General features: G+C 48.7%; 1 protein-coding gene across 5 annotated transcripts in view; it reads right to left on the reverse strand.

Moving 5' to 3' along the window:
- The window catches only part of LOC134933418 (matrin-3-like), a 274,209-nt gene that overhangs the window by 3,957 nt on the left and 254,339 nt on the right, over positions 1-15,913 (reverse strand). For all 5 annotated transcript variants that reach the window (XM_063928615.1, XM_063928614.1, XM_063928613.1 and 2 more), the window contains 2 exons: positions 4,418-4,619; positions 3,389-3,504 (listed from right to left, as the gene is read on the reverse strand). In XM_063928615.1, coding sequence (XP_063784685.1) covers positions 3,389-3,504; positions 4,418-4,619 — 318 coding nt within the window. The remainder of the gene's footprint in view (positions 1-3,388; positions 3,505-4,417; positions 4,620-15,913) is intronic.

The raw sequence follows: 15,913 nt of genomic DNA on the forward strand, positions 1-15,913 counted from the left end.
ATCTTCCCTAATAGGCGGATGCACTGATGAACAGATACCCGGGCAGGCTTCAAGACACCCCAGACCATTGATTGTATCACCAACGCTTTCTCCACCGGTAGAAACACCCTCTCCACCTCCATGTCGAGGATCATCCCCAGGAAAGACAGATGAGACTTTGGAAGGTTCAGGATCCAACCGTGTTTCCTGAGCAGCTGCGTCGTGATAGCAATGGACCTTAACTTCTCCTTGGACGATGCCTTGATCAGTAGGTCGTCCAGATATGGAATTATGTTCACCCCCTGCTTGCGGAGGAGAACCATCATCTCCGCCACCACCTTGGTGAAGACCCTCGGTGCCGTGGAGAGACCGAATGGCAGTGCTTGAAACCGATAGTGATCGTCTAACTGTGCAAACCTGAGATAAGCCTGCTGCGGTGACCAAATCGGAATGTGGGAGGTATGCATTGTTGATGTCCAGGGACACCAGGAACTTCCCCTCCGCCAGTCCTGAGATTACCGCTCTGACTATTTTGAATTTGAACTCCAAGATAAGGGTTTAACGATTTCAAGTTCAGAATTGGCCTGACCAAACCATCCGGCTTCGGTACCACAAAAAGGTTGGAATAGTAACCCTTGTTTAATTGAGGTGGAGGAACTGGAACAATGACCTCCGACAGTTTGCATTTTCGGATAGCGTCCAGTAGAATAGCTCTGTCCGCCGGCAAAGCTGGCAAGCCTGATTTGAAGAATCGGTGAGGTGGAAGAGTTTTGGACACAATATCCTGTACACAGGAATCCAGGCCAGACAACAACCAGAAATGCCGGAGTCTCGCTCCCATCTGACAGTCCTCCAGGCCGTGCAGTCCACTGTCATGCTGAGGACTTTGAGACACCAGAAGCAGGCTTTTTTTGGATTTGGCACGACCACCTCTAAAGGTGTGAGAGGGCTTGTTCTTTCTAGTCCTAGCGGGCCGAAAGGACTGAAGTGTTGGGAGAAAAAGATTTCTTCGTAGCCAATGCAGCTGAGGGAAGAAAAGGAGACTTACCTGCGGTAGCCGTGGCAATCCACGCATCCAGCGCCTCCCCAAAAAGAGCCTTCCCTGTGTAGGGTAGGTTCTCCACACTCTTCCTGGATTCCACGTTAGCAGACCAGAGACCCCTGCGAGCCGAGACGGACATGGAGGAGATCCCCGCAGCCATGGAACCCAGATCCTACATGGATTCTACCAGAAACCCCGCAGAATCCTATATGTTACGTCAAAACAAATCAACGTCACCTTAATCCATCGTAGTCAAGTCCTCCTGCAGAGTGCTTGACCACTTTGCAATTGCTTTTAAAATCCATGCACAGGCAATAGTAGGCCACAGTATCGCCCCTGAAGCCATGTAAATGGATTTGAGAGTAGCATCAACCTTGCTATCCGCCAGGTCTTTCAATGCGGTAGATCCCGGGACAGATAAGACCACCTGCTTTGACAGCCTGGAGACAGACGCATCAATAGGCGGGGTCTCCCATTTTTCCTGTCCTCTTCCGGGAAGGGAAAAGCAACCAGAACCCTTTTAGGGATCTGGAATTTTTTTTCCGGGTTTTCCCAGGATTTTTCAAAGATGGCATTTAACTCCTTAGATGCAGGGAAGGTTAGCGAGGCTTTCTTTCTGTCTGTGAAGTAAGCCTCCTCAACCTGCTCAGGAGTTGTGTCTGCAATATTCAACACATCTCGCATGGCCTCAATCAACTGCACCCCCTTAGCAAGTGATGCCGTCCCTCTCAACACATCCCCATCACCGTATGTCGTGTCAGAATCGGTATCTGTGTCATCTTACGTAATTTGGGCAAGACCACGTTTTTAAGAGTGTACCGCAGGGGGCCCCGAGGGAATAGAACCAGACCATACTGCCATAGGAGGATTGCAATACCAGAGTTGCATTCTCAGTCTCTGCAACCATCTCCGAAATCTGAGAAATAAACCCCTTAATAAAGGCAAACCACTCCGGTCCCCTAGCTGGGATCTGCGCTACAACAGTGCAATCCTGATAACATGGAATGGGATCTTCCTGAGAAGATATATCCCCTGCAGCATATGAGACCGTCTCTAGAAATGATTGCTTTCACACCCCACATACACACAGGGTACAGGGCAGACAGTCCCCCCCCCCCCAAAGAATGGCAGAGAGACACAGATTAGAGCCAACCCACACACAGCGCTTTACAGGTATAAGGGGACCCTTAACCAGCGCCGACTGTGCCCATTAATAAGTGACAGTCTATATACAGCCTCTCCCCCTACTACAACCCCCTGGTACCGTACAGATAGCTGGAGTTGCCCTGGAGGGACTGCTCTTCACAGGCAGCTGCAGGCAGGAAAATGGCGCTGAAACAGCTATAAGAGGCTACGCCCCCGTAATGGTGCCGTCTTCCCGCTCTTGAAGATTATACTGGACTGAGGATTTTACTGCTGGCTGAGATCCAGGGACCCCGACAGGCTTTGTGGTCAGTATAGGGTGTAGGCGCCGTCTCAGAGCACCCCTCACAGCGCCGCACTATTTAGCGATGAGCCCTGGAGCGCAGTTAGAACTGCGCTCCCTACCCTGTTGCCGCCATCTTCACATCGGCTCCCCGCTTGCCAGGGGGCCGATGACGACTCACTCGCCACAGATCTTCTGGCTCTGTAAGGGGGTGGCGGCATGCTGCCAGGGAGAGCTCCCCCCCCAGTCCCACGATGCAGGGAGGCCGTTGCCAGCAGCTAAAAATTAAAAAAAATTATTCTAAGAAAGCTCTGTAGAGCTCCCCTAGCTGTGATCAGCTCCTCCGGGCACATTTTCTAAACTGAGTCTGGTAGGAGGGGTATAGAGGGAGGAGCCAGCCCACACTATTAAACTCTTAAAATGCCCATGGCTCCTGGTGGACCCGCCTATAACCCGTGGTACTAATATGGACCCCAGCATCCTCTAGGACATAAGAGAAAACGGAACTAATACACCCCCCCACAGCACAGTAACCATGTTAAGTATAGCAAGAAAATCTTTATCCTTCAAAATTTACTGACGTACTGTTGAATAAATAGACGGCTCGGGATCGATCAGATGAGCCTTTATCCAGAATTTGTTCCCTTGATTTGCTGATGTTTGGGGTAAATTTGGGATTGAAGCTATTGCCTCTATATAGAGCTGCTGATAATCTTTGCTAACAACCAATATTCTTTTACAGAAGGCAATAAACAATCCCATACTGTATATAAAGCTTTTCAGGAAGCATAGGACATAACACTTGTGTGCTGTAAGTAACAGGGCAAGGTTTAGCATAACGACCACTTAGGCCAGCCGTATTCTAAACTGTATGTTCTCACTTTGTTAAACGCCTCAAGTCCAACGTGGATGAAGAGCGCTATATAAATTATTCAACTCACCTTCAGTTTCTTATAGTGCGACATCTTGCTGCAATGTGTAACTTTTGCCACATCTTCACACGTGTAGAATAAGGTACAGAGCGTGCAATAGAAACCAGGAACCACATAGTCCACTCCTGAAAAGAAAAACGTATTACATTTTTTCTGCAGCCAAAAATTTGGCAATGTATGAATCAGCCACTTCAAATGAGAAATCATTAAAGTGTTAACCAAACATTGCGGAAGCTTCGTGTTCATGCCAACATCACTGGTTAGAGACCAAGCGGCAGATGAATTAAGCCTGGAGAAGTGATAAAGAAGTGATAAGTGTAAGGTGACAAAGCACCAACCAATCCGCTCTCAACTGTCAAGTCACAGGCTTGGTTAAAAAAATGCCAGTTAGGAGCTGACTGGCTGGTGCCTTATCACCCTCCACTGATCACTTCTTTATTACTTCTCCAGGCTTAATTCCTCTGCCCCAAACTCTCACAAAATGGCTGCTTCCATCACGTGCAGACCACAGGTACACTTGAGCTTGGATAACAATTACAAACAGAGAATGCTCTAAAACTTTAAAAGATCATGTATTTTATAAATGGCTATCCTGGAATTCTCAGATCTCCGTAACAGGTTACAAATATTAAATCCACTTGACCACCAGCCTCCAAGTTTACATTCCGTTCAACTCTATGCTATGATACACTAACCACATGCAGGCTAAGCCCTCCCCATAAAGGAGCGCAGGCGGTCACTGCTAGTCTCCTCCCCACATATCAGCCAGCTCCCATGGAAGAGGCAGCCCCTTTTTGAATCAAAGTGAAGCTGCTCTCTGGATAATGCAGTTTCACATTGGCCTTCCAAGATTTAAAAAGAGGCTGCCTCTTCCACAGGAGCTAGCTGAGATGTGGGGAGTGCACACTGTATGTATTAGTTTGAGGCTGCCTGAGGGGTGTGCGGGTATACACTTATGGCACTCCCTTCAAGCCAGAGGACTGTGGAGGCCTCCTGCACTTGACTCGGTCCTCTGAGCAGACATAAAACAAAGCTTACCAAAAGAAATATTGGGGTTAAAGGGCCCAATATCTTTGGGGCACTCTGTTTCAGCGGCACATTCACTTTCAGGAGTCATAGGAGAGTCAGCGCTTTCTGATTCCTGTTGTGCGACAGCTTCGTTTTCTTGCTCTGCCTCTTCATCGCCACAGTCATCAACAGTAACAAAGTCCTCAATATCTCCAGGATAGTGGTGTGCCATCTTAAAGCAAAACAGGCATATATTGAGAGAAGCACACATTCGTATCACAGGCGTCAAAAAGTCACAAATAAAATGCATAGGTATAAAATAAATTCAGCCTAAAAGGTGTAAACAAAATTCACATACAAGAACAATGTATACAGAGTAAACAAACTGGTTCCAGTTTAGAGTAAAACTTAAACTTGACCAGTACTAAACGACTTGACGCTTCCAAGGTGGAAGGGTACAGTAGATGAAGAAAAAAAAAAAACATCCAACGCGTTTTGTCAGAATAACTTCATCAGGGGTAAAATCAGAACTGTATTGGGGCCCGATGGACTTCAGTCCAAAATCCAGAAATGAAAAACACTCCTGATGATACAGCTTTCAACAAAGTATTAGCAACCAGAGACATGCACCCTTCACCAATAGTGAGGTTTATGAGGTGTTCTTTAGTTTACAGCCAGCGCAAGTCTGGGCATTAATCTTCTTATCCAATAATTAAAAAAAAATAATAATCTAATATATTATATTATATATATATATATATATATATATATATATATATATATATATACACACACATATATACATACATATATACATACACACACACATACACTGCTCAAAAAAATAAAGGGAACACTAAAACACCACATCCTAGATCTGAATGAATGAAATATTCTTATTAAATACTTTGTTATTTAAATAGTTGAATGTGCCGACAACAAAATCACACAAAAAAATAAGAATTTACTCACCGGTAATTCTATTTCTCGTAGTCCGTAGTGGATGCTGGGTACTCCGTAAGGACCATGGGGAATAGACGGGCTCCGCAGGAGACTGGGCACTCTAAAAATAAGAATTTACTTACCGATAATTCTATTTCTCGGAGTCCGTAGTGGATGCTGGGGTTCCTGAAAGGACCATGGGAATAGCGGCTCCGCAGGAGACAGGGCACAAAAGTAAAGCTTTTACAGGTCAGGTGGTGTGCACTGGCTCCTCCCCCTATGACCCTCCTCCAGACTCCAGTTAGGTACTGTGCCCGGACGAGCGTACACAATAAGGGAGGATTTTGAATCCCGGGTAAGACTCATACCAGCCACACCAATCACACCGTACAACTTGTGATCTAAACCCAGTTAACAGTATGATAACAGAGGAGCCTCTGAAAGATGGCTTCCTAAACAATAACCCGAATTAGTTAACAATAACTATGTACAAGTATTGCAGATAATCCGCACTTGGGATGGGCGCCCAGCATCCACTACGGACTCCGAGAAATAGAATTATCGGTAAGTAAATTCTTATTTTCTCTATCGTCCTAAGTGGATGCTGGGGTTCCTGAAAGGACCATGGGGATTATACCAAAGTTTCCAAACGGGCGGGAGAGTGCGGATGACTCTGCAGCACCGAATGAGAGAACTCCAGGTCCTCCTTTGCCAGGGTATCAAATTTGTAAAAATTTACAAACGTGTTCTCCCCTGACCACGTAGCTGCTCGGCAGAGTAGTAATGCCGAGACCCCTCGGGCAGCCGCCCAAGATGAGCCCACCTTCCTTGCGGAATGGGCCTTAACAGATTTAGGCTGTGGCAGGCCTGCCACAGAATGTACAAGTTGAATTTTGTTACAAATCCAACGAGCAATCGACTGCTTAGAAGCAGGTGCACCCAACTTGTTGGGTGCATACAGTATAAACAGCGAGTCAGATTTTCTGACTCCAGCCTTCCTTTAAATGTATATTTTTAAGGCTCTGACAACGTCCAACAACTTGGAGTCCTTCAAGTCGTCTGTAGCCGCAGGCACTACAATAGGCTGGTTCAGGTGAAACGCTGATACCACCTTAGGGAGAAAATGCGGACGCGTCCGCAGCTCTGCCCTATGTCGAATGGAAAATTAAATAAGGGCTTTTATAAAACAAAGCCGCCAGTTCAGATACTCTCCCGGCCGAAGCCAGGGCCAGTAACATAGTCACTTTCCATGTGAGATATTTCAAATCCACCTTCTTTAGTGGTTCAAACCAATTTGATTTGAGGAAATCTAAAACTACATTTAGATCCCACGGTGCCACCTTAGGCACCACAGGAGGCTGTATATGCAGTACTCCTTTGATAAAAATCTGGACCTCAGGGACTGAGGCCAAATCTTTTTGGAAGAATATTGATAGGGCCGAAATTTGAACCTTAATAGATCCCAATTTGAGACCCATAGACAATCCTGATTGCAGGAAATGTAGGAAAACGACCCAGTTGAAATTCCTCCATCGGAGCACTCCGCTGCTCGCACCACGCAACATATTTTCGCCAAATACGGCGATAATGCTTCGCGGTGACTTCCTTCCTTGCCTTTATCAAGATAGGAATGACTTCTTCTGGAATGCCTTTTCCTTTTAGGATCTGGCATGCAAACGCCATGCCGTCAAACGCAGCCGCGGTAAGTCTTGAAAAAGACAAGTACCCTGCTGAAGCAGGTCCCTTCTCAGAAGTAGAGGCCACGGATCGTCCGTGACCATCTCTTGAAGTTCCGGGTACCAAGTCCTTCTTGGCCAATCCGGAGCCACTAGTCTTACTCCACTTTGCCGTATAATCCTCAATACCTTTGGTATGAGAGGCAGAGGAGGAAACACATATACCGACTGGTACACCCAAGGTGTTACCAGCGCGTCCACAGCTATTGCCTGCGGATCTCTTGACCTGGCGCAATACCTGTCCAGTGTTTTGTTGAGGCGAGACGCCATCATGTCCACCATTGGTTTTACCCAACGGTTTAATAGCATGTGGAAAACTTCTGGATGAAGTCTCCACTCTCCCGGGTGAAGGTCGTGTCTGCTGAGGAAGTCTGCTTCCCAGTTGTCCACGCCCGGGATGAATACTGCTGACAGTGCTATCACGTGATTCTCCGCCCAGCGAAGGATCCTGGCAGCTTCTGCCATTGCCCTCCTGCTTCTTGTGCCGCCCTGTCTGTTTACATGGGCGACTGCCGTGATGTTGTCCGACTGGATCAACACCGGTCTTCCTTGAAGCAGAGGTTCCGCCTGGCTTAGAGCATTGTAGATTGCTCTTAGTTCCAGAATGCTTATGTGAAGAGACTTTTTCAGGCTCGACCACACTCCCTGGAAATTTCTTCCCTGTGTGACTGCTCCCCAGCCTCTCTGGCTGGCACCCGTGGTCACCAGGATCCAATCCTGCATGCCGAATCTGCGGCCCTCCAATAGATGAGCCTCCTGCAACCACCACAGAAGGGATACCCTTGTCCTCGGCGACAGGGTTATCCGCAGGTGCATCTGAAGATGCGACCCTGACCATTTGTCCAACAGATCCCTTTGCATGGAATCTGCCGAAAGGGATTGCTTCGTAAGAAGCTACCATTTTTTCCCAGGACTCTTGTGCATTGATGTACAGACACCTTTCCTGGTTTTAGGAGGTTCCTGACCAGGTCAGATAACTCCTTGGCTTTTTCTTCGGGAAGAAAAACCTTTTCTGAACTGTGTCCAGAATCATCCCCAGGAACAGCAGACGAGTTGTCGGCATTAATTGGGATTTTGGAATATTCAGAATCCATCCGTGCTGCTTTAGCACCTCTTGAGATAGTGCTAAACCCATCTCTAGCTGTTCTCTGGACCTTGCCCTTATTAGGAGATCGTCCAAGTATGGGATAATTAATACGCCTTTTCTTCGAAGAAGAAATATTATCTCGGCCATTACCTTTGTAAAGACCCGAGGTGCCGTGGACAAACCAAACGGCAGCGTCTGAAACTGATAGTGACAGTTTTGTACAACGAACCTGAGGTACCCCTGGTGTGAGGGGTAATTGGAACGTGGAGATACGCATCCTTGATGTCCAAGGATACCATAAAGTCCCCTTCTTCCAGGTTCGCTATCACTGCTCTGAGTGACTCCATCTTGAACTTGAACTTCTTTATGTACAGGTTCAAGGACTTCAGATTTAGAATAGGCCTTACCGAGCCATCCGGCTTCGGTACCACAAAAAGAGTGGAATAATACCCCTTCCCTTGTTGTAGAAGAGGTACCTTGACTATCACCTGCTGAGAATACAGCTTGTGAATGGCTTCCAAAACCGTCTCCCTTTCTGAGGGGGACGTTGGTAAAGCAGACTTCAGGAAACGGCGAGGTGGCTCTGTCTCTAATTTCAACCTGTACCCCTGAGATATTATCTGCAGGATCCAGGGATTTACCTGCGAGTGAGCCCACTGCGCGCTGTAATTCTTGAGACGACCGCCTACCGCCCCCGAGTCCGCTTGCGAAGCCCCAGCGTCATGCTGAGGCTTTTGTAGAAGCCGGGGAGGGCTTCTGTTCCTGGGAAGGAGCTGCCTGTTGCTGTCTCTTCCCTCGTCCTCTGCCTCGTGGCAGATATGAATAGCCCTTTGCTCTCTTATTTTTAAAGGAACGAAAAGGCTGCGGTTGAAAGGTCGGTGCCTTTTTCTGTTGGGGAGTGACTTGAGGTAGAAAGGTGGATTTCCCGGCCGTAGCCGTGGCCACCAAATCCGATAGACCGACCCCAAATAACTCCTCTACGCATCGCCTGTCCACTGTCGTGTCCATAAAGCTCTTCTGGCCGAAATGGACATAGCACTTACCCGTGATGCCAGTGTGCAGATATCTCTCTGTGCATCACGCATATAAAGAAATGCATCCTTTATTTGTTCTAACGACAGTAAAATATTGTCCCTGTCCAGGGTATCAATATTTTCGATCAGGGACTCTGACCAAACTACCCCAGCACTGCACATCCAGGCAGTCGCAATAGCTGGTCGTAGTATAACACCTGCATGTGTGTATATACCTTTTTGGATATTTTCCATCCTCCTATCTGATGGATCTTTAAGTGCGGCCGTCTCAGGAGAGGGTAACGCCACTTGTTTTGATAAGCGTGTTAGCGCTTTGTCCACCCTAGGAGGTGTTTCCCAGCGCTCCCTAACCTCTGGCGGGAAAGGGTATAAAGCCAATAACTTCTTTGAAATTAGCAGTTTTTTATCGGGGCACCCCACGCTTCATCACACACGTCATTTAATTCTTCTGATTCGGTAAAAACTACTGGTAGTTTTTTCACACCCCACATAATACCCTGTTTAGTGGTACCTGTAGTATCAGCTAAATGTAACATCTCCTTTATTGCCAAAATCATATAACGTGTGGCCCTTTTGGAAAATACGGTTGATTCGTCACCTTCACTACCGGAATCAGTGCCTGTGTCTGGGTCTGTGTCGACCGACTGAGGCAAGGGGCGTTTTACAGCCCCTGACGGTGTTTGAGGCGCCTGGACAGGCACTAAGTGAGTGTCCGGCCGCCTCATGTCGGCAAACGACTGCTTAAGCGAGTTGACGCTATCCCGTAATTCCACAAATAAAGGCATCCATTCTGGTGTCGACCCCCTAGAAGGTGACATCCTCATATTTGGCAATTGCTCCGCCTCCACACCAATAACGTCCTCATACATGTCGACACACACGTACCGACACACAGCAGACACACAGGGAATGCTCTATACGAAGACAGGACCCACTAGCCCTTTGGGGAGACAGAGGGAGAGTCTGCCAGCACACACCAAAAAGCGCTATATATGACAGGGATAGCCTTATGATTAAGTGCTCCCTTATAGCTGCTTTTATATTAATATATTGCCATTTATTTTGCCCCCCCTCTCTGTTATACCCTGTTTCTGTAGTGCAGTGCAGGGGAGAGACCTGGGAGCCTTCCTGACCAGCGGAGCTGTGACAGAAAATGGCGCCGTGTGCTGAGGAGATAGGCCCCGCCCCTTTTCCGGCGGGCTCGTCTCCCGCTATTTAGTACATTTAGGCAGGGGTAAATATCTCCATATAGCCTCTGGGGCTATATGTGAGGTATTTTTAGCCTTTTTAAAGGTTTACATTTGCCTCCCAGGGCGCCCCCCCCCAGCGCCCTGCACCCTCAGTGACTGCCGTGTGAAGTGTGCTGAGAGGAAAATGGCGCACAGCTGCAGTGCTGTGCGCTACCTTAAGAAGACTGCAGGAGTCTTCAGCCGCCGATTCTGGACCTCTTCTTGCTTCAGCATCTGTGAGGGGGCCGGCGGCGTGGCTCCGGTGACCATCCAGGCTGTACCTGTGATCGTCCCTCTGGAGCTTCATGTCCAGTAGCCAAGAAGCCAATCCATCCTGCACGCAGGTGAGTTCACTTCTTCTCCCCTCTGTCCCTCGTTGCAGTGATCCTGTTGCCAGCAGGAATCACTGTAAAATAAAAAACCTAAGCTAAACTCTCTAAGCAGCTCTTTATGAGAGCCACCTAGAATTGCACCCTTCTCGGCCGGGCACAAAAATCTAACTGGAGTCTGGAGGAGGGTCATAGGGGGAGGAGCCAGTGCACACCACCTGACCTGTAAAAGCTTTACTTTTGTGCCCTGTCTCCTGCGGAGCCGCTATTCCCATGGTCCTTTCAGGAACCCCAGCATCCACTTAGGACGATAGAGAAAGAAAGAATAGGTCCTATCTGGTGTGCACTGGCTCCTCCCTCTATGCCCCTCCTCCAGACCTCAGTTAGGGAAACTGTGCCCGGAAGAGCTGACACTACAAGGAAAGGATTTGGAATCCCGGGTAAGACTCATACCAATCACACCGTACAACTTGTGATAACTATACCCAGTTAACAGTATGAATAACAACTGAGCCTCCCGCAACGGATGGCTCACAACAAGAACCCTTATTAAGCAATAACTATATACACGTATTGCAGAGAGTCCGCACTTGGGATGGGCGCCCAGCATCCACTACGGACTACGAGAAATAGAATTACCGGTGAGTAAATTCTTATTTTCTATGACATCCTAGTGGATGCTGGGAACTCCGTAAGGACCATGGGGATTATACCAAAGCTCCCAAACGGGCGGGAGAGTGCGGATGACTCTGCAGCACCGAATGAGCAAACTCAAGGTCCTCCTCAGCCAGGGTATCAAACTTGTAGAATTTTGCAAACGAGTTTGATCCCGACCAGGTAGCAGCTCGGCAAAGTTGTAAAGCAGAGACCCCTCGGGCAGCCGCCCAAGAAGAGCCCACCTTCCTCGTGGAATGGGCTTTGACTGATTTAGGATGCGGCAGTCCAGCCGCAGAATGTGCAAGTTGAATCGTGCAACAGATCCAGCGAGCAATAGTCTGCTTAGAAGCAGGAGCACCCAGCTTGTTGGGTGCATGCAGGATAAACAGCGAGTCAGTTTTTCTGACTCTAGCCGTCCTGGAAACATAGATTTTCAGGGCTGGGACTACATCCAGCAGCTTGGAAGCCTCCAAGTCCCGAGTAGCCGCAGGCACCACAATAGGTTGGTTCAAATGAAACGCTGATACCACCTTAGGAAGAAATTGGGGACGAGTCCTCACTTCTGCCCTGTCCATATGGAAGATCAGATAGGGGCTTTTACATGACAAAGCCGCCAATTCTGACACACGCCTAGCCGAAGCCAAGGCCAAAAGCATGACCACTTTCCACGTGAGATATTTCAACTCCACGGTCTGAAGTGGCTCAAACCAATGTGATTTTAGGAAATCCAACACAACGTTGAGATCCCAAGGTGCCACTGGGGGCACAAAAAGGGGCTGAATATGCAGCACTCCCTTAACAAACGTCTGAACTTCAGGCAGTGAAGCCAGTTCTTTTTGAAAGAAAATAGACAGGGCCGAAATCTGGACTTTAATGGATCCCAATTTTAGGCCCATAGTCACTCCTGACTGTAGGAAGTGCAGAAATCGACCCAGCTGAAATTCTTCTGTTGGGGCCTTCATAGCCTCACATCAAGCAACATATTTTCGCCATATGCGGTGATAATGTTTTGCGGTCACATCCTTCCTAGCTTTTATCAGCGTAGGAATGACTTCAACCGGAATGCCCTTTTCCATCAGGATCCGGCGTTCAACCGCCATGCCGTCAAACGCAGCCGCGGTAAGTCTTGGAACAGACTTGTAGCAGGTCCTATCTGAGAGGCAGAGGCCAAGGGTCCTCTGAGATCATTTCTTGTAGTTCCGGGTACCAAGTCCTTCTTGGCCAATCCGGAACGACGAGTATAGTTCTTACTCCTCTCTTTCTTATTATCCTCAGTACCTTTGGTATGAGAGGAAGAGGATGGAACACAAACCGACTGGTACACCCACGGTGTCACAAGAGCGTCCACAGCTATCGCCTGAGGGTCCCTTGACCTGGCGCAATATCTTTTTAGCTTTTTGTTGAGGCGGGACGCCATCATGTCCACCTGTGGCCTTTCCCAACGATTTACAATCAGCTGGAAGACTTCTGGATGAAGTCCCCACTCTCCCGGGTGGAGGTCGTGCCTGCTGAGGAAGTCTGCTTCCCAGTTGTCCACTCCCGGAATGAACACTGCTGACAGTGCTATCACGTGATTTTCCGCCCATCGGAGAATCCTTGTGGCTTCTGCCATCGCCATCCTGCTTCTTGTGCCGCCCTGTCGGTTTACATGGGCGACCGCCGTGATGTTGTCTGACTGAATCAGCACCGGCTGGTTTTGAAGCAGGGGTCTTGCCTGACTTAGGGCATTGTAAATGGCCCTTAGTTCCAGAATATTTATGTGTAGGGAAGCTTCCTGACTCGACCATTGTCCTTGGAAGTTTCTTCCCTGAGTGACTGCCCCCAACCTCGGAGGCTTGCATCCGTGGTCACCAGGACCCAGTCCTGTATGCCGAATCTGCGGCCCTCGAGTAGATGAGCACTCTGCAGCCACCACAGCAGAGACACCCTGGCCCTTGGGGACAGGGTGATCAGCCGATGCATCTGAAGATGCGATCCGGACCACTTGTCTAACAGATCCCACTGAAAGATCCGTGCATGGAATCTGCCGAATGGAATTGCCTCGTAAGAAGCTACCATCTTTCCCAGGACTCGCGTGCAGTGATGCACCGACACCTGTTTTGGTTTTAGGAGGTCTCTGACCAGAGATGACAACTCCTTGGCCTTCTCCTCCGGGAGAAACACCTTCTTCTGTTCTGTGTCCAGAATCATACCCAGGAACAGCAGACGCGTCGTAGGGACCAGCTGCGACTTCGGGATATTCAGAATCCAGCCGTGCTGTTGTAGCACTTCCTGAGATAGTGCTACTCCGACCAACAACTGCTCCCTGGACCTCGCCTTTATAAGGAGATTGTCCAAGTACGGGATAATTATAACTCCCTTCTTTCGAAGGAGTATCATCATTTCGGCCATTACTTTGGTAAATACCATCGGTGCAGAGGACAGACCAAACGGCAACGTTTGGAATTGGTAATGACAGTCCTGTACCACAAAACGGAGGTACACCTGGTGAGGTGGGTAAATGGGGACACGTAGGTAAGCATCCTTGATGTCCAGTGATACCATGTAATCCCCCTCTTCCAGGCATGCAATAACCGCCCTGAGCGATTCCATTTTGAACTTGAACTTCCTTATATAAAAGTGTTCAAGGATTTCAAATTTAGAATGGGTCTCACCGAACCGTCTGGTTTCGGTACCACAAACATTGTGGAATAGTAACCCCGTCCCTGTTGAAGGAGGGTAACTTTTATTATCACCTGCTGGAGGTACAGCTTGTGAATTGCCGCCAGTACTACCTCCCTGTCCTGGGGAGTAGTTGGCAAGGCTGATTTGAGGTAACGGCGAGGGGGAGACGTCTCGAATTCCAGCTTGTATCCCTGAGATACCACTTGTAGAACCCAGAGATCCACCTGTGAGCGAACCCACTGGTCGCAGAAATTCCGGGGACGGGCCCCCACCGCACCTGGCTTCCCCAGTGGAGTCCCAGCGTCATGCGGTGGACTTCGTGGAAGCAGGGGAGGATTTTTGTTCTTGGGAACTGGCTGTATGGTGCAGCTTTTTCCCTCTACCCCTGCCTCTGGGCAGAAAGGACGCGCCTTTAACCCGCTTGCCTTTCTGGGGCCGAAAGGACTGTACCTGATAATACGGTGCTTTCTTAGGCTGTGAGGGAACCTGAGGTAAAAATGTCGACTTCCCAGCTGTTGCTGTGGAAACGAGGTCTGAGAGACCATCCCCAAACAATTCCTCACCCTTGTAAGGCAAAACCTCCATGTGCCTTTTAGAATCAGCATCACCTGTCCACTGCCGAGTCCATAACACTCTCCTGGCAGAAATGGACATTGCATTAATTCTAGATTCCAGCCGGCAAATATCCCTCTGTGCATCTCTCATATATAAGACGACGTCTTTAATATGCTCTATGGTTAGCAAAATCGTATCCCTGTCGAGGGAATCAATATTTTCCGACAGGGTATCGGACCAAGCCGCTGCAGCACTACACATCCAAACTGAAGCAATTGCAGGTCTCAGTATAGTACCCGAGTGTGTATATACAGACTTCAGGATAGCCTCCTGCTTTCTATGCGCAGGCTCCTTTAAGGCGGCCGTATCCTGAGACGGCAGTGCCACCTTTTTTGACAAGCGTGTGAGCTCCTTATCCACCCTCGGGGATGTCTCCCAACGTAACCTGTCCTCTGGCAGGAAAGGGTACGCCATCAGTAACTTTAGAAATCACTAGTTTCTTATCGGGGGAAGCCCACGCTTCTTCACACACTTCATTCAACTCATCTGATGGGGGAAAAACCACTGGTTGCTTTTTCTCCCCAAACATAATACCCTTTTTAGTGGTACCTGGGTTAATGTCAGAAATGTGCAACACATTTTTCATTGCCGTAATCATGCAACGGATGGCCCTAGTGGAATGTACATTAGTCTCGTCCTCGTCGACACTGGAGTCAGACTCTGTGTCGACATTTGTGTCTGCCATCTGAGGTAACGGGCGTTTTTGAGCCCCTGATGGCCTTTGAGACGCCTGGGCAGGTACTGGCTGAGAAGCCGGCTGTCCCACAGCTGTTATGTCATCGAACCTTTTATGCAAGGAGTTGACACTGTCGTGTAAAACCTTCCACATATCCATCCACTCTGGTGTCGACCCCGCAGGGGGTGACATCACACTTATCGGCACCTGCTCCGCCTCCACATAAGTCTCCTCATCAAACATGTCGACACAGCCGTACCGACACACCGCACACACACAGGGAATGCTCTGACTGAGGACAGGACCCCACAAAGTCCTTTGGGGAGACAGAGAGAGAGTATGCCAGCACACACCACAGCGCTATATAATCAGGGATTTACACCAACACAAAGTGATTTTTCCCTATAGCTGCTTTACATATACAGTTTGCGCCTAAATTTAGTGCCCCCCCCTCTCTTTTTTACCCTTTGAGCCTAGTAACTGCAGGGGAGAGCCTGGGGAGCTGTCTTCCAGCGGAGCTGTGAAGAGGAAATGGCGCCAGTGTGCTGAGGGAGATA

Source organism: Pseudophryne corroboree, chromosome 6, assembly GCF_028390025.1.
Source record: "Pseudophryne corroboree isolate aPseCor3 chromosome 6, aPseCor3.hap2, whole genome shotgun sequence".
Lineage (NCBI taxonomy): Eukaryota > Metazoa > Chordata > Amphibia > Anura > Myobatrachidae > Pseudophryne > Pseudophryne corroboree.